Source organism: Eublepharis macularius, chromosome 8 (genome assembly GCF_028583425.1).
Source record: "Eublepharis macularius isolate TG4126 chromosome 8, MPM_Emac_v1.0, whole genome shotgun sequence".
NCBI classification, from domain to species: domain Eukaryota; kingdom Metazoa; phylum Chordata; class Lepidosauria; order Squamata; family Eublepharidae; genus Eublepharis; species Eublepharis macularius.
This window is the reverse complement of record NC_072797.1, coordinates 38,843,596-38,859,653: the sequence shown is the minus strand read 5'-3', so window position 1 is coordinate 38,859,653 and position 16,058 is coordinate 38,843,596. Positions and strand designations below refer to the sequence as shown.

At 40.6% G+C, this 16,058-nt stretch overlaps 1 protein-coding gene across 4 annotated transcripts in view; it reads right to left on the bottom strand.

Moving 5' to 3' along the window:
- Positions 1–16,058, bottom strand: part of HOMER1 (homer scaffold protein 1) — a 135,024-nt gene that overhangs the window by 45,231 nt on the left and 73,735 nt on the right. For all 4 annotated transcript variants that reach the window (XM_054987658.1, XM_054987657.1, XM_054987659.1 and 1 more), the window contains one exon: positions 2,137–2,293. In XM_054987658.1, the coding sequence (XP_054843633.1) occupies positions 2,137–2,293 (157 nt within the window). The remainder of the gene's footprint in view (positions 1–2,136; positions 2,294–16,058) is intronic.

The following is a 16,058-nucleotide window of genomic DNA, read 5'->3' as shown; positions in this document are numbered from 1 at the left end:
GGTGTTTGTTGCGTAATTTGATCACCTTTGCACAAAATTTAGCTGTTGCCTTAGTAATGGCTAAAGATTCGTCTTTTAATAGATTATCTAAACATGCACTTCCGCTACTGTATCAGCTCTATTTATAATTGGAAAGATCGTTTGGACTCGAATTTCTTTATAGAGGGGGCAGCGCAAAAAAACATGTCCCATGGTTTCCACCTCAGCTAGGGGACAGGGACAGATCCTCTCAAAATATGGAATCTTTTTATATCTTCCCTCCAGGATCATTGATGACATGACACTACATCTGGCCAATGTAAAAGCCCTCCTATGGGAGGGAAAATCTAGGAGCTTGAGGTATTGGGCCATATTCATACTAAATTTAGTCGCCTCAGGAGCCCTAAATCCAGGGGATCTCATTAGGTCTTGTTGGCGTTCTATATCACAAATTCTTTGTTTAACTGTGAGCTTTGCCTGGTCAGTAGTTTGTGTTAGAAAGGCGGGCCTCCGATACAGAGGCCCACTCTTTCCAGACTTCCCTCAACCATATACAGCCATCTCGACACTGTGAAGGGTACTAGGCAGATCTTCTTGGTCGAGAAGGTGATGCTTTGGAGGGACTACTTTGTGGTAGATGGAGTGGAGTTGTCAACTGCAGAACAGATTAAGAGCTTGAGGGGTTCTGGGCCATCAGTAAAATTATATATGTATCCACAGATGCAGTATTGCCTCTCTAATGTGTATTATTTCTGAACAAGTATGCAAGACTAATCTTATACCAATGCACAGCATTACACAACAGGACCTCTTTTAATTAATATGTATTAAAATGTTGAAAATGTCAAGTCATCAAATAAACTTCAACATAGATATACAAAATTCCAAATAATCTCAATGGTTTTGGACAACATACTAATACCACCCTCTAATTCCACCTTTGCTTAAGAACCACAGCAATCAGAAATTTTGCTACAGCCACTGTCATACCATAGTAGACCTTCCATACCACTGAACCATACCACTGAAGACCTTCCACCACCCATGCAGGAAAATGCTGTATTTTAATATTTTATACCTGCCAATTTTAATTGTTTTGATATGTTTTAATGTTTTTATAATGTTTTTATTGTTTTAAACTATTGTTAAACCACCCTGAGCCCATCTGACGGGGAGGGCGGTCTAGAAATGGGGTTAAATAAATAGAGATAGATAGATAGATAGATAGATAGATAGATAGATAGATAGATAGATAGATAGATAGATAGATAGATAGATAGATAGATAGATAGATAGATAGATAGATAGATAGATAGATAGATAGATAGATAGATAGATAGATAGATAGATAGATAGATAGATAGTCAGTATGAGCCTAGCAAAGAAGCCAGGGAAATAGAAGAAAGACCTGAAGCAATCATTGGCTGAATTCAGGGATATCTCAAAGTGGCCATCAGAATGCAATCAAATAAAATATGAGTTAATATTTCAATTGCACCAGATCTACAAGGTCACAGTCTATCAAAATGAGCTACTCCTTGGAATCTGCCCAGTAAAAAAAGTGGAGGGAAAAGCCTTTAACCTAGCTAGAAAAAAAGTCCTCCGATATTTAGAAATGGTCAATCAACAAAAACATAATGGCAGAGTAGGAGGAGGCACAATACCAAAAAATAACAACACACTCTACAAGCACAGTCTACCTATGAGTGTGTGTGTGTTTTATAAAAAAAAAATTACACAAGAGAAAAGGTCACCAGGTAAATAACAACAACAACATTTGATTTATATACTGCCCTTCAGGACAACTTACTGCCCACTCAGAGCGGTTTACAAAGTATGTTATTATTATCCCCACAACAATCATCCTGTGAGATGGGTGGGGCTGAGAGAGCTCTGGAAGAGCTGTGACTGACCCAAGGTCACCCAACTGGCTTCAAGTGGAGGAGTGGGGAATCAAACCCAGTTCTCCAGATTAGAGTAGCACACGCTTAACTGCTACACCAAACTTTAATGTCAAGAACTGAAAATAAAATTGTGCTTGCATGAAGATTAAAAGTTATAGGATGAACTGAAGGCTTGTAAATACAATACTTTTTATTATTTGAGAATAAAATGGCAGATTTGTTAGTTCCACATATTCAAGAGCCTTAAACTCACCCGCTTATGTAGACGTTCTGCTTCCTCCTGATATGCCGCAAGCTGTTGTTTCCATTGTTTCACATTGGCAGTGGACTCGAGCAGAGCTGCTGTAAGCTTGGCATTATTACCCTTGAGTGTAGCGAGTTCTGCCTCCCAGTGCTTGCTGATTGCTGAACTATAGACAAAATGAGAGCTGTTATTATAATGGAGACCACAGCTTTTCTCCCTGCACTCTATTCTGGCTCATCCTATGCAGCTGTCTTCAAAAGCCTATGCCACAAAACCACGTCCAACTCAGGCTTAGGCTGACCTTCCCCCACCCTGAGGTAAAACTTCGCCTCTTTAAGCCTATGAAGCTGTATACTGGGCTGGGAAGCCTCTGGTAGCGTGGTTGATGATAAGCTTCAACTTTCCTTCTTGTCCCACCCTTAAGGATTATTAAAAATGGTTACCCAGCCAAGTCTTAGTAGGGAACAGATCAGGTTTGCACTTCCCTTTAGCAGAAACTGGCACACAAGGCTTGGGGAGGTTCAAAAGGTAACAGACGGTTTATTTACAGTAAGTTAAAGTCAAAAGGTAGGTAGGCAGATGTTTGAACTTAAGTAACAGAAAGGTTTTTATACAGCAACTTAACCGGTGTGAGGCACAAAACACTTGGTTTAACACTAGGTTGCTGGCTTCTTTCAGAGGTTGACACTGCTTCACAAATGTTACACTTTATATACTCAAACACAAACACAGCACGACTTCCCCTCCTTTCCAGACTTAAGGGTGTTCCACTGAGACAAACCCTTACTAGATACTGGGCAGGCGTTATAGTTATGAGCTATAACCCTGTTCCTGGCACTGAAGGGGAGACTCCTCTCTACCCACTTTCTTGGCCGTCTATAATTCCCAGATCTCTTGAGTCTTAGGAGTTAGTGCTGGTTTTCCCCACTTTAGTCCTAGGACTAAAAGTGTTTCACAAACATTATTTCCTCTCACAGAGGATTCTCTGGCTGACCCTCTCTGGTCTAAAGCTAGGCTCCAACTCCCTTTCACTCACTTGTTTACACTCCCACTCCCAACTGACAGCTTCACCCCAACATTCCATCCCCAACTGCCATTTCAGGCTAGCCCCATGGGGTAGGGGGGAGGAAACATGTCAATCATACTTTCACTTCTGGAAATCTCAGCATTTGAAGCTGAGTCCGTCACAGCCTAATTTGGTGCTTTAAAAAAAAAATTAAAAGCCAGTTTTAAAAAAATATTTCAAACGCCACAGATGTATAGCAATTAGATATTAAACTACTTTGCGCAGGGGAGGGGCCCATAGCTCAGTGGTACAGCATATGCTTTACATATAAGAGATCTTAGATGTAAAGTTTGCCACATATAGTAAATAAGGCCTCAAGTTGCAGGATTGAGCGGAACCTCTGTCAGACACTGAAGAGGCTCTGTTGGTCAGAGTGAACATTACTGGGCTACACTCACCAATAATATGGGTTGAGTCCAAACTAGACATTACATTTGATATGTGACTCCTTGGGGAACTGCAGCCAGATGGCAGGTGCAAGTTCTCCATGGGAACTTAGTCCTTAAGCATGCAATCCCTGATTTGGACCATTGTGTGTGGAGGGAAGAGGCTTCAGCCCCCCACCCCACCCCGGAAATGGCCCTGAGAGGAACTATTTACCACACTGGGGAGTTGTACAGGTACTGACAGGCTACGTCCACTTCAGCATTGAGTTCTCATAGGGAAATTACTGATGCTGTATGCCTGTCCGTGTGCAGTCACATGTCAGATGTAACATCTAGTCTGGATCTCAGTAATGCCTTCACATGTTAAAGACAAGTAGCTTCATATTATTATTGTGGCTGTTGTTTATTTATCTGATCTCACTGAGATACAAGGCAGGTGGCCAGTTCAACCATGTCAAGGTAGTCCATCATTTGATCTAGTCTAAGTTGGGAGAATAAAAGGCTAGCAATAAGCAGGAATTGACAGGGTGTACCTCAATTTAGGATTGCATGGTTAGTTCCTACTTCTTTGCATTCTCAGCAGGGACACTGCAACAACATGAACTACAGTCCTCATCACAGCTAGATACTTTAAGCAGCCTCCCTTGAAATTACCCCCATTTTTAAAAAAAATTCTTTACTGGAAACTATAGATCCCCCGTTGATTTTAGTGGCATGGATCCTGTCAAAAATTTCCATCAGTGAATTGTGACTGTCTGACTTCCCCTCCCCCCAGGCCAAAATGCCCCCCTAAATGCTGCTCCTGAAGGACAGGGGACAGGAGGTCCCAGGAACAGCTCAAAAGGGGAATTGGTGAAAATCCCCACATTCCATCAGTGGAAATGCTCCGTGGGATGCAATCCAATGGTAAACAATTGCTATGTGAGTGGCATGTGTTTTTTTCCTGTATTGATACTGCTTTCAATTGTGTTGGGAAGTTTTATAAAATTTAAGAATTACGAAGACTCAATTGTAAACCAGTTCTGTGCTTATCTACTTGGAATTAAATTCCAAACAGTAGGATTCAAATAACTAGTTCCACATGCCCCTGAAGTCTTTGGGGTCTATTTCTCAAATAGCTGTTTCCTGGGCCACATGAAAAAGGAGTATACAGCAAAGTATTTCTGAATGTTGCGATCTGCTCTAACTGCATTTGTCATCTAGTACACTAGAACTGTCTTGTCTCCAAATAAGCTTTCGCTGTCAAAGCAGTTTATCTGTTACTTGCTCCTTTTGTAATTGGGTTACTGTTATAAAGCTTCCTTGGGTTGAAGCTATGTAAAGCTATGTCTATCTCTTCTATAGACTATGCAAAGCTGAGTTACTCAGGAGGGCATTCTTATACAGGTGATAGGGCTGTGCTATGACCGAATGGTTCACAGGCATATTTTAAAGAAGGGAAGGTGACTGTTGACTATAACTCTAGTCTGCATCTAGTACATATTATCTGTTGCTGCGTGTATTATTATTTCTCCACAGGCCCTGATCTCTGGAGGACAGCTGTAATTCTTGGGAGATCTCTCCAGGCCCCATCCAGAGGTTGGCAACCCTAGCGGAAAACTGCTTGCCAAAGGCCACCTATGTAGCTGGCAAACTCAACATTTGGACATGGGACTCCCTTATCTGTTGCTCAGTAATTTATACACAATGCTACACTAGCTCTCAATCTGAATTGTTTTCATGGTGGGATCAATTAGTTTTAATCAATGTTATTTTTAGATACAGTAGTTTGTATTGAGTTGAATCCTATCATGTACAGGCAGCACTCTGCTTGCAGAACTCCACTTGTGGAATGGAACTTTCCCCTCTCCTCTCTCCCCAAAGCTCCTCTTTACAACACTGCTTTCCAAGGTTCTGGTGGGGTGATGTGAACTTTTGCAGCAGGAAGGGGAATCTGGAAAACTCCTCACACTCCATCAAGAGACTAGACTACTATAATGTACTCTACACAGGCCTCCCCTCAAAGCTGACTCAGAGACTCTGAGCAAAGCTACAAGTGACTTTCTTCATGTGGAGAACACTAGATTTTTCTCGCAAGGTTACCTGGGAAGTGAAGTCCGAGTGGTCCTTCCCCTCTCTGTTAGAATCGCTGCCTGAAGAGCCACGAGAGGGCTCCGTTTGGGGGAGGGCAGCTGCTATTTTCTCCCAGGGTGTCTTGCAGGCTGCCTGTTCCCAGGGAGCTGCTCTGGAAGCAGCAGCGTCGGTGAAGCTTCAGCCGCAGTGACAGCAGAAGAATCTGCAGCACATCCTTCCACTGCCGCTGCGGCTGAAGCTTCAACGACGTGGACGCTTTCTCCAGAGCAGCTCCCCGGGAGCAGGCAGCCTGCAGGACGCCCTGGGAGAAAGTTCCACCACAACTTCACTCATCTAGACAGGGCCTTCTGTAGATACCACCATGCAGTTGGGTCAAATTAACAGCTGCCCGCACATATGCTTTCTCTGTGGTAGCCTCCATGTTATGGAATGGAGTGCCTGAGGAATTCAGGAAAGCTCTGGGCTTTCTGCAAACTATGCAAAACTGAATTATTCAGGAGGGCTTTCTACTTGGGTTATAGGGCTGTGTTGTAAGAAGTAACTCAGAGAAATGCATTGGTAGGGATAGGGATTATATGCTACACTGTTGAGTACTGTCTGCTGATGTAGATATGCGCCTACTAGGGTGTTTTCACGTTGCTAAACATGCCATGTAAGTTAGTTATGCTTTGTTTCCTCTCCGCTTCACCTCCCCCCTACTCTTACACTTTTTTTCTCAACTCCTAGTCAGTCCTTACTTGTTTGGTCATTTTACCAATGGATTCCCTGTTCTTAACATCACAACATTCTGGATCTTTTCCCACTCAGCTTTCCAGTCCTCAGATTCTTGTGCATGCCCTCCCAATTGTGCATGCCCTCCTGTGCCATTTTGCATAACGTTCACTTGTAGCCAGCGTTCTGTTTCCTCACAGAATGGGAAATGTCTCAACTAGTGATTCTCAAACAGGAGGCTGCCAGGATACTCCCAGGGTTCTGTGAAATAAGCAGTGAAATAAGCAGTTGAAGGAACCCCCTACCTTTAGGGCACCATTTGCCCTACTATGGTCAACAGTAAGTTGCAGCCTGGCAGAAGCCCTAAAGCAACTGCCTATTGCCCTTTTTTGACAGCCTTTACAATTGGAACCTCTTTGCTTTTATCCATACAATTCAGGAGGAGAACTCAGTGTTGAAGTATTTAATGCTCTTTCCCACGTTTATGAAAATGGGCAGTCTCTGTACATGAAATCAAACTGAATGTGGGCCAGATTTAAGAACAGAATGACTGAGACAAACATGTATGATCTTGTTTTGGCAAAACATCACCATTCTTGTTAATATTTTATTTATTTAAAAGATTTATATTCCACCTTTTCACAATCCCCAAGGTAGCTTACAAAATATAAACATACACACAAAATTAAACACCACTTAAAATACTTCAAGTTAAAATGCAACATTGCCACTATCAACTGTCAGAGGCATTAATTAGTTATTTCAGCATGTTGAAATGTTCCACTTGGCACCTTTTACAGAAAGAGGAGAATGCCAGAGCTTTCCATACCATATCTGGCAGGGTGTTCTAAAGTATATTTTATGTTTTATATTGTATGTAATCCACCCTGAGCTTGCTATTGTGGGGAGGGCAGAATATAAATTGAATTAAATAAATATAAATATAAGCCCAGCTGCTAAAAATGAGTGTGCATGAGTGGGCTGTGGCTGAAGAGACCTCTCAAACAGAGCAAACCGTTAGATGTGAGGAACTTGAGAACCTGAGATGGTACACAGGATCACATGAGGAAAGGCGGTTCATTACATATGTACCTTGAAGGGCTTTCAAGGTAACAACCAACACTTTAAATTGTGTGCAGAAACAAATGGGTAACCAGTGAAGGTGCCAAAACACAGGCATTATATGATTATACCAGTGTAAATGAATGCATAATCTAGCAACAGCATTCTGTAGCAGCTAAAATTTCTGAACAGTTTTCAGGGGGAGCCCCATGTATAATGCATTACAATAATCCAGCCTTCTTGTTACAGTTGTATCGATCAACATTGCAGGGTCAGCATGATCAAGATAGGGGGCCTGTCAGTGCATTCAACGTGGGTAATAGAAAGTACTCCTAGCCGCTTCCTCAACTTGCTTTGCTAAGAACATTTGATACAATTTTACGGCCATTGGTGGCAACCCTATACAAATCAGCCTTCCCTACCAGCACCGTCTCCACATTTTTGAAACTTGATTCAGTTTGTAACCTTTTTTTAAATTAAGTTTTCTAAGTTTAGATTTAATTATGATTAAAATGTATTTATTGTTATTTATAAATATTTTTGCTAAATAATAATAGTGCTAGTGGTGTATCTTGTAAACTTTAAAAAGCAGAGCTTTTCGTAAACACAGATGAAAAACGCACATAAATAGGCAGTGGTGGAGGAGGTCCACAAACTTTCTAAATAAGAAAGGAGGTCTTTAGATTGCAAAAGTCTGAGACTCTGGTCTAAACATTTATTTCTGAGTTTGCACTTCACAAATAAAACATCACAGTGGTTTAGATGAGAGGAAGAGGAGAGTGTACAGGGACAGAGAAGCAAGAAACAAATTTATATTATATAATTATATATCGGAAGGCTCAATTGGATGTGTCCTCTTTCCTAATCAGCATAACTTATTTCTTCCTTCCTTTATAACTTATGCTTGTGACCAATCATCCATGTTCTCTGCCTTTATACGGGTGCTGTATCTCTGCCTGTTCATTCTGAGCTGCCTGCCTTTTGAGCATGCCAACAATCTGCCTCTGCCCATTCTACAAGTAAAATGGGTACCTTTTCTTCTAACTACCTGACATTTGGTAGAGTTATCTCTTGGAGAAGGGGCATAGTTCCTGTAAATTGTAATCAAATTGTTTCCCATGCAACCCCCTTTCCCAACCACTTGAAATATTTCCCATTAAAACAAATGAAAAACAATGCAAACAAATTAATACAAACACAAATAATGAAAAACTAAATAAACTTTGGAAGCAGAAATGAAATGATTTATACTATTAGTGGGCACGAACTATATGCTCCTTTCATTGGGAACTAAGGCTAGATTAGATATTCTACTTTTTAACCCTCTGCCTAGTTGCTCAATAAGCACCCTTTCTGAGTTGGCACAGATGCTCTCAGGCACAGTGCTGGAGACTCCTAGGCTGATTGTTCTGGGTGAAGTCGACATCCATGCTGAATGCTAAAATAGCACAAATACACTTTGATCAGGATGCAATACAGTTGAGGCAGTAGAAATGCTTAATACATCATCTGGTCCACTTATGGACCATTTTAATCCCATTACGATGGATATTAACAAGATCCTGGCATCTGTGAATATTGCTAAACGTGCACTGGACACCTGCCCATCTTGGCTACTAAAATAATGTAAAGACTACATAAATAAGCCCTTGCTGTCTATCATTAATCAGCCATTATAGTGCCTTCCCGCAGGGAGTTATTTGCCCACGACTTAGAAAAACATCACTAGACAAATAATGACATAGCCAGTTATTGCCCATTTTCTCATCTGCCCTTTCTAGGTAAAGTGATTGAGAAAGCAGTAGCAGTCCAACTCCAGGTCTTCTTGGATAATCTGGTGCTTTTGAGTCTGGTTTCAGGCCAGGCTATGGGATGGAAATAGCTCTGGCAGTTTTAGTCGATGTCCTCCATTAGAATGTAGATAAAAGGCCATGATTTTTTGTTGCTCCTACAGCTTTCGATACAGTAAATCATGCCATCTTGTTAAGGCATTTAGAGGAAGGAGGAGGTATCAGGGGATGTTCCTTGGACTGCTTTAAATCATTCCTCATGAAACGGATTCAGAGGGTTGCTGTTGCAGACTAGCTATCTTCAGTGTGGGAAATGTGTGGGGTTCCTTAGGGCGCAATCTTATCCCTCCATGTTATTCAACCTCTATGTAAAGCATTTGGTGGTGGAAGAGAGTGCCATCAAGTCATAGATGACTTATAGTGGGCTCTGCTGGGGTTTTCAAGGCAAGAGACTAACAGAGGTAGTTTGCCATTGCCTGCTTCTGCATAGAAACTCTGGTCTCCCATCCAATTACTAACCAAGGCCGACCCTGCTCAGCTTCTGAGATCAGGATTGTCTGGCCAATCCAAGTCAGAGAATGCCTTTAAGAAAAATCATTTGTAGCTATAGAACTGGATGTCATCAATATGCAGATGATGCCCAGCTCTATATCTTGCTATACAAATCCCCTGGAGATGCAGTAAAGATTTGGAGTTGCTGCCTGACAGTGTGGTCAAATGGCTGAAAGTGAAAGAACTGAAACTGAACCCAAACAAAACAGAAGTAAAGCTGCTTTGTAAGATGGAGATCTTGAACAACATTGTGCTCCCCTCTTTCTTTGGGATTTGGCCCACCCTTGTAAATTTGGTTAAGAGCCTAGAGGTTTTACTGGATCCAGTACTGCAACTCAACAAGCAAGATAATGTAGTTGCAATGTCGTCTTCCAACTCAGTTGAGCCTGAAAGATGGCCCTCTATGTTGACATAGATCCAGCGGAGTTAGCCGTGTTAGTGTTTCCTTCTGCCCTCCGTGCATCTGACGAAGAGAACGTGATTCTCGAAAGCTTATGCTACAATAAAATTAGTTAGTCTTAAAGGTGCTACTGGACTCTTTTTTATTTTTCTCTATGTTGACATGAGTGATATGGCCACCTGTATCCATGCTATGGTAACAATTGAGACTAGAGTACTATAATGCACTCTATAGTTAACTTGGGGACCACAATTGATTCAGAATGCTGCTGCTTGGTTATCATCAGGAGCTACATAGAGCATGTATTTTACTCCCATTCTGCAGTCACTCCATTGGCTTCCCATCAGTTACCAGGCTTAATTCAAGGTATTTGTGATCACATATTAAGCCCTTCATGACCTTGGTCTCTCATATTTACAGGACCACCTCTCTCTCTCTCTACTTCAGCACAGCAGCTTCACTCATCTGAAAAGGGCCTTCTGAAGGTGCCACCCAGCAACTAGGCAAAATCATCATCTGTTTATAAATGTGCATTCTCTATTGTGGACCCCACTTTATAGAATAACCTGTCTGATGAGATTAAGAGGGCTCTCACTCTCCTGGCTTTCAGCAAACTGTGCAAAACTAAATTATTCAAGAGGGCTTTTTATATGGGTAGGAGGGCTGTACTGTAAGAATTGAGTCCAGAGGCACCTTAGAGACCAATACGATTTTCAGTATACAAGCTTTTGAGCATCAGAGCTCCCTTCTTCAGACATGAGTGAGAATGGAAATCCCTGAGCCTTTATATCCCAGAAAAAGGTGGATGGGGTGTGACAAGGATGTAAAGGGTACAGTGCAGTTTGATTAGACCATAAATTAGCATGTGTAGTGAGATCAGATGGCTGTTTGTTGTCAAACCGCCCTGAGCCCGTCTGACGGGGAGGGCCGTCTAAAAATGTAATTAAATAAATAAATAAATAAATAATAAGTCTCTGTTCCACCTCCCTCCCCAGAAAGGGGATGCATCTGACATTAGAAATCTGACATGCATCTGACATTAGAAATCACAACACTCAAAAAGCAGCGGGAGAACATTTTAATATTCCAGGACATTTCATTGCTGACCTAAAACCAGCTGTCTTTAAACAGAGAAACTTCAAGAGCGATTACAAGATGAGATTGCTCAAATGGAATTTATTCACAAATTCAGAATAAAGGACCTCCCCTCTCCCATCAGCAGGGCTGAACAGAGGATTCTTATCTCAATACAGATGCTGATTTTTGCTCTAATCAAGATGCATTGTACCTTTACATCCTGATGCCCTCCCTTGTAACACCCAACCCACCTTTGGCTGGGATACGAAGGATCTATATTCCTATTCATGTCTGAAGAAGGGAATTCTGACTCTCAAAAGCTTACATTCTGAAAATATAAACCAATACAATGAGGGAAAAAAATTGAGAATTTTGACAGAACATTAGAGCTGAACAAAAGAGGGGCCAAGAAAAAAGTGGAAATATAAACTAACTATATAGGGTTGGGGTTACTGTGCCCCACACTGCTTACTTAGTTCCTTTAATATTTTTATAATTTTATAATCTGGTTAAAAATTACGGTGAGCTACAAACAGAGAAAAGTAAGGCAAACAAAACAATACATTTGGATTCAAATTCAAGACTTTCCCATATAATTTAATTTAAGGAATACATTATGTTAAATTTCATGATAAATGACTTATAATTAAAAGTTACAAAAATCAAGCACAACTTGAGAAAAATGTAAACCAGTTTACGAGTTAAATTTCTAAATACATTATTTAATGAATGCCCACAGGAGAAACATGACTTGCTGCATACTTTAAGTTACAGAAATGGATATTCATACAGCATTTTCAACTGATTTGCTATACAAACAATACAAGGATAGAACCATTATTTGAAAGAAAACATCCTGAAAGAAGAACCTTTTCCCAGTAAGACAACAAATCATATTTTTAAAACTCTGTGCAGAAAAAAGCCACCTTTAATAAATAGCAATAAAATTGCTACAAATGTAGTTCTCTTCGTCGATAATATGTTTTTCAAAAACACAGTGTTTTAAAATTTGCTAGTGAAATTAAGATATGTGGAACAGCTTCATTGAAACATACTCGGGAATATCTTCAAATCACTGATGGGAAGTAACTTCAAAAGTGTGAACATCAATCCATATTTCTAAGAACTGATGTTCTATCTATTGACACATTAATTTTTTAAAAAATTAAGTAACACAGTCCACTTGTTTTAACCAAGTTAAGAAGTTTAGGTTTGAAACAAAAGTGTTTAAATCTGACTAAACTATTTGCATTCAGAACCTGAAATTAACTTTTAAGATGTATTTAGTTTTGATATTTTTTTAAAAAAAGAACAGACTATATACATTTAAAACAAGATGCAATTCATGTGTCAATTTTGTACATATGTAAAAAATGAACACTACTGAAATAGCCTCTGTTTAAACACAGCAGTCACTGGGCAGTTGACATAATTATAACTACGTGTTAAACATTGGTTTTATGCAAATGTTAATGAAACATTAACTATAAACCAACTGTGACAGCAATAGTTTAGTTACAATAAGGCATCTGCATTCTAGAGCATGATAACAGATTAATACTTTCTATAATTTCAGAGGTAATCCTGAGTTTATTATCAAGCAAGTTCCACTGTGGTTAAAGAAACCTGAATTCAGCTTGAGGACAGACACTGAATCCTGGCTTGTACTGGCAAATGTTGGTTTCAGCACCATTCTTTCCTCCTCCTAAGACCCGCCAGGCATTCCAACCTGATTTGCTGTGCTCAATTGAGGACAAAGCTTCACAGTATCACTAAGTCCCTTACCACTGGCAAACAGCAATGCAAGTGTAAAGAAAATGCACTCTGAAATGTTCAAACTAAACATGCTATTCCAAGCATCCTGATCTGTAGTAAATTTCTGGCAAAGAGAGCCTGACTCGAAACTGTATACCCTAGAAATCTTGATGGTCTTTATGTTACTGGGATTGGTCTCCTTGTGAGTAGGAAGGATTAGCGGCAAGGAGGCGGCTATGTGAGGGGGCAACAAGCGAGATACTTCACCAATTTTTATGTGGTTTGCTCAAGGAAATTGACGAGACAGGTATTCTTTGAAATAAAGTGTAGTTTTTATTTAAAGGGGAAAACTCACACACACACAAGAGACAAAATAACGGTATACACAAGCAGACCAGAGTTCTAGGAAATGAGCCAGAGGTCGGAATAGAGTGAGGGATTTGGGATGTAGTTACCATCAGAGGAGTAGTACAGTCCACGAAGGAAGAGGGCTTTGAACGTCCTGCATCTTTGGCCAGAGAGGAAGGCTCAGAGAGAGCATGACTCTGAGGGAGCAGTGCTAAGATTCAAAGTAGGCACCCAACCACACTGCTCGATTTGATTGGGGCAGCGATTATTATTATTATTATTATTGATTTATATACCGCCGTTCAGGGCAACTTAACACCCACTCAGAGTGGTTTACAAAGTATGTTATTATTATCTCCACAACAATCACCCTGTGAGGTGGGTGGAGCTGAGAGAGCTCTGAAAGAGCTGTGACTAGCCCAAGGTCACCCAGCTGGCTTCAAGTGGAGGAGTGGGGAATCAAATCCGGTTCTCCAGATTAGAGTTCTGCCAAACTTAACCACTACACCAAACTGGCTCTCCAAACTGGCTAGAATTTTTATAGGGCTGAATATGCACTGAGGCTGGAGAGCGACTTCAGCCATTAAGACAAAGACCTTAATGGTTGTCTCCTGGGATGGCCAAAGGTTTGAATATCTTGATTGGCGCTGCCAGGGTGTGACAAAGGAATTAGATTGGTTGCTACTGGTGCCTTTCAAAGAAATGGCAGTTAATTAAATGTTCCTGGAGATGGCTAATGAATTTAGAGTGTTGATTAAATGTTCCCAGGAAGAGTTTTAAAACCTATCAGAGTTGATTGATGACTCTCAATTGCAGGACAGGATTTAATCAATGGTAAGAGGGGAAATTAGAATGTTCAGGGTGGTGACTCACAAGCACCTCTATTGTCAAGATAACACATTCCACAGCATGGGGAGGTAGGAGCCAATCACGCCCAGTCGCTTGCTTTTACTCACATAACATTCATGACTCATTCTCCCAGGTGGGGTCCAGCAACGCTTTGCTCAGCCAGCTGTCTCTCTAATGTGAATTAAGGTGCATCAGATTTAAGGAGCTTATGATTTTAATATGATAAGCAGCTATTAAAATGGCAGAAGCTAGGCTGACTGCTCACATTTAAGGGGCCAATTAACTTGAATCTTGCAGTAAATACTGTATACCTCTCACTCTGATCCCTCCCCCCACGTTTTTGCCTCCTCACAAACACTATCTGCTAAGCACATATCTAAAAGGGTCTCACATGGAGTCCCAAGCCCCAAAGTCATAGGAACAGCTCACAGAGATCTTTGTTTCAGACCCTACCTAACTACAGTAGCCCATATTTGGATGATCAGCTATGTAACACAACTTAGTCTGGAATCTACAGAAGAAGTGGCTGGAAAGCAATGTTCATCATTGTGTCTTCTGTGCAGTCCCACATGGGAATTGTGCATGCGCAGGCCTGCACATGTGCAGTTCCCATGTACGCCTGCACAGAAGAACACTTGATGAACAACAGTTACAGGTAGGTGCAACCTGTTTTACCATCAGTAGATTTCTGCAACACTAACAGTACAATTTTAAGCAATGGGCTTAGACTGGAGTAACTCTGCTTAGGATTCTGCTGTAAATACACTTGTGACAATGTTCACATATTGTCTGTTCTTAATTCATGAAGATGTCTACTTACTATATGACTAGTGAGAACATTAGCTGGATAATTTCAAAGAGGTAAGCTGTTTGAAATAACTTCTTTAAAGGTCAAACCAAGTGTACATTATCATGCTACTATTTTTATCTTATTCTATATATGTTATCAGGATCTTAAAGAATGTATTTTTTAAAAAAATTCAGAAAGGTTTTAATATGAGGGGATATTGCTATAATTTAATATGCACTGTGCTAAGGTGTTCTTCCAAAGCTATAGCATAAACACATATTTTCCCATTTTTAGAGGCACTTGACACCTAGGACTAAATTAGATGTGACTTTTTAACAAGCTGAGGTTCCTCCAACTTGACTCCCATTCTCCTCAGTCACATAGCAGCTGGTAGGAATTTTCAAAGTGCCACAGAGGCCCAATTTATATTGAGATTATGGTGTGGGTGGAGAAGGGGCAAACATCAGTGCATCAGCTCCCTCAACGGAGTAAATAATGTCCCCTGTGGCTGTTCTGGGTTGGGGATAAAGCACCAGGGAAGGGGCTAAAGCCCATTCTCCACGTGCACTATGGCCTTGACCTGAACTGGGCCCATGCAGAGCTTGAGAAAATAGCTTTAGCAGCTGACTGTAGAGAATGAGAGTTGGGTGGGGGAATGCTGTATCTAGTTTGGCTACATATAAACAAGATCAAGGCCAATGTTACATAAAAGGGGGGAATCTATTAGTCAGCTAAAAAATTCCTTCAATAGGAATATCCAATAGGAAAATTCAGCTGTCAATAGGATAGCTGAAGGAATACTGAAAGACTAACAGATTCCTCTGAAGAAGCCCATTTGGCAAAATGCATAGGGATTTTTTTAGCTGAGTAATAAAACATTTTTTCCTTTTTTGCATCATCACTTGTTTTTATCTCTCTGTGACTGGTGTGGCCCTTTATTTTCTCCTATGTCTAGTGTGGCTCCTAGAGGCAGAATAGCCTCTGAAATACATTATTAGTTATTTATTATTTATTTAGATATGTAGGTCATGTCTTCTCAAAGAAAGAGGAAATAACTGAAGCAGCTTAAAAA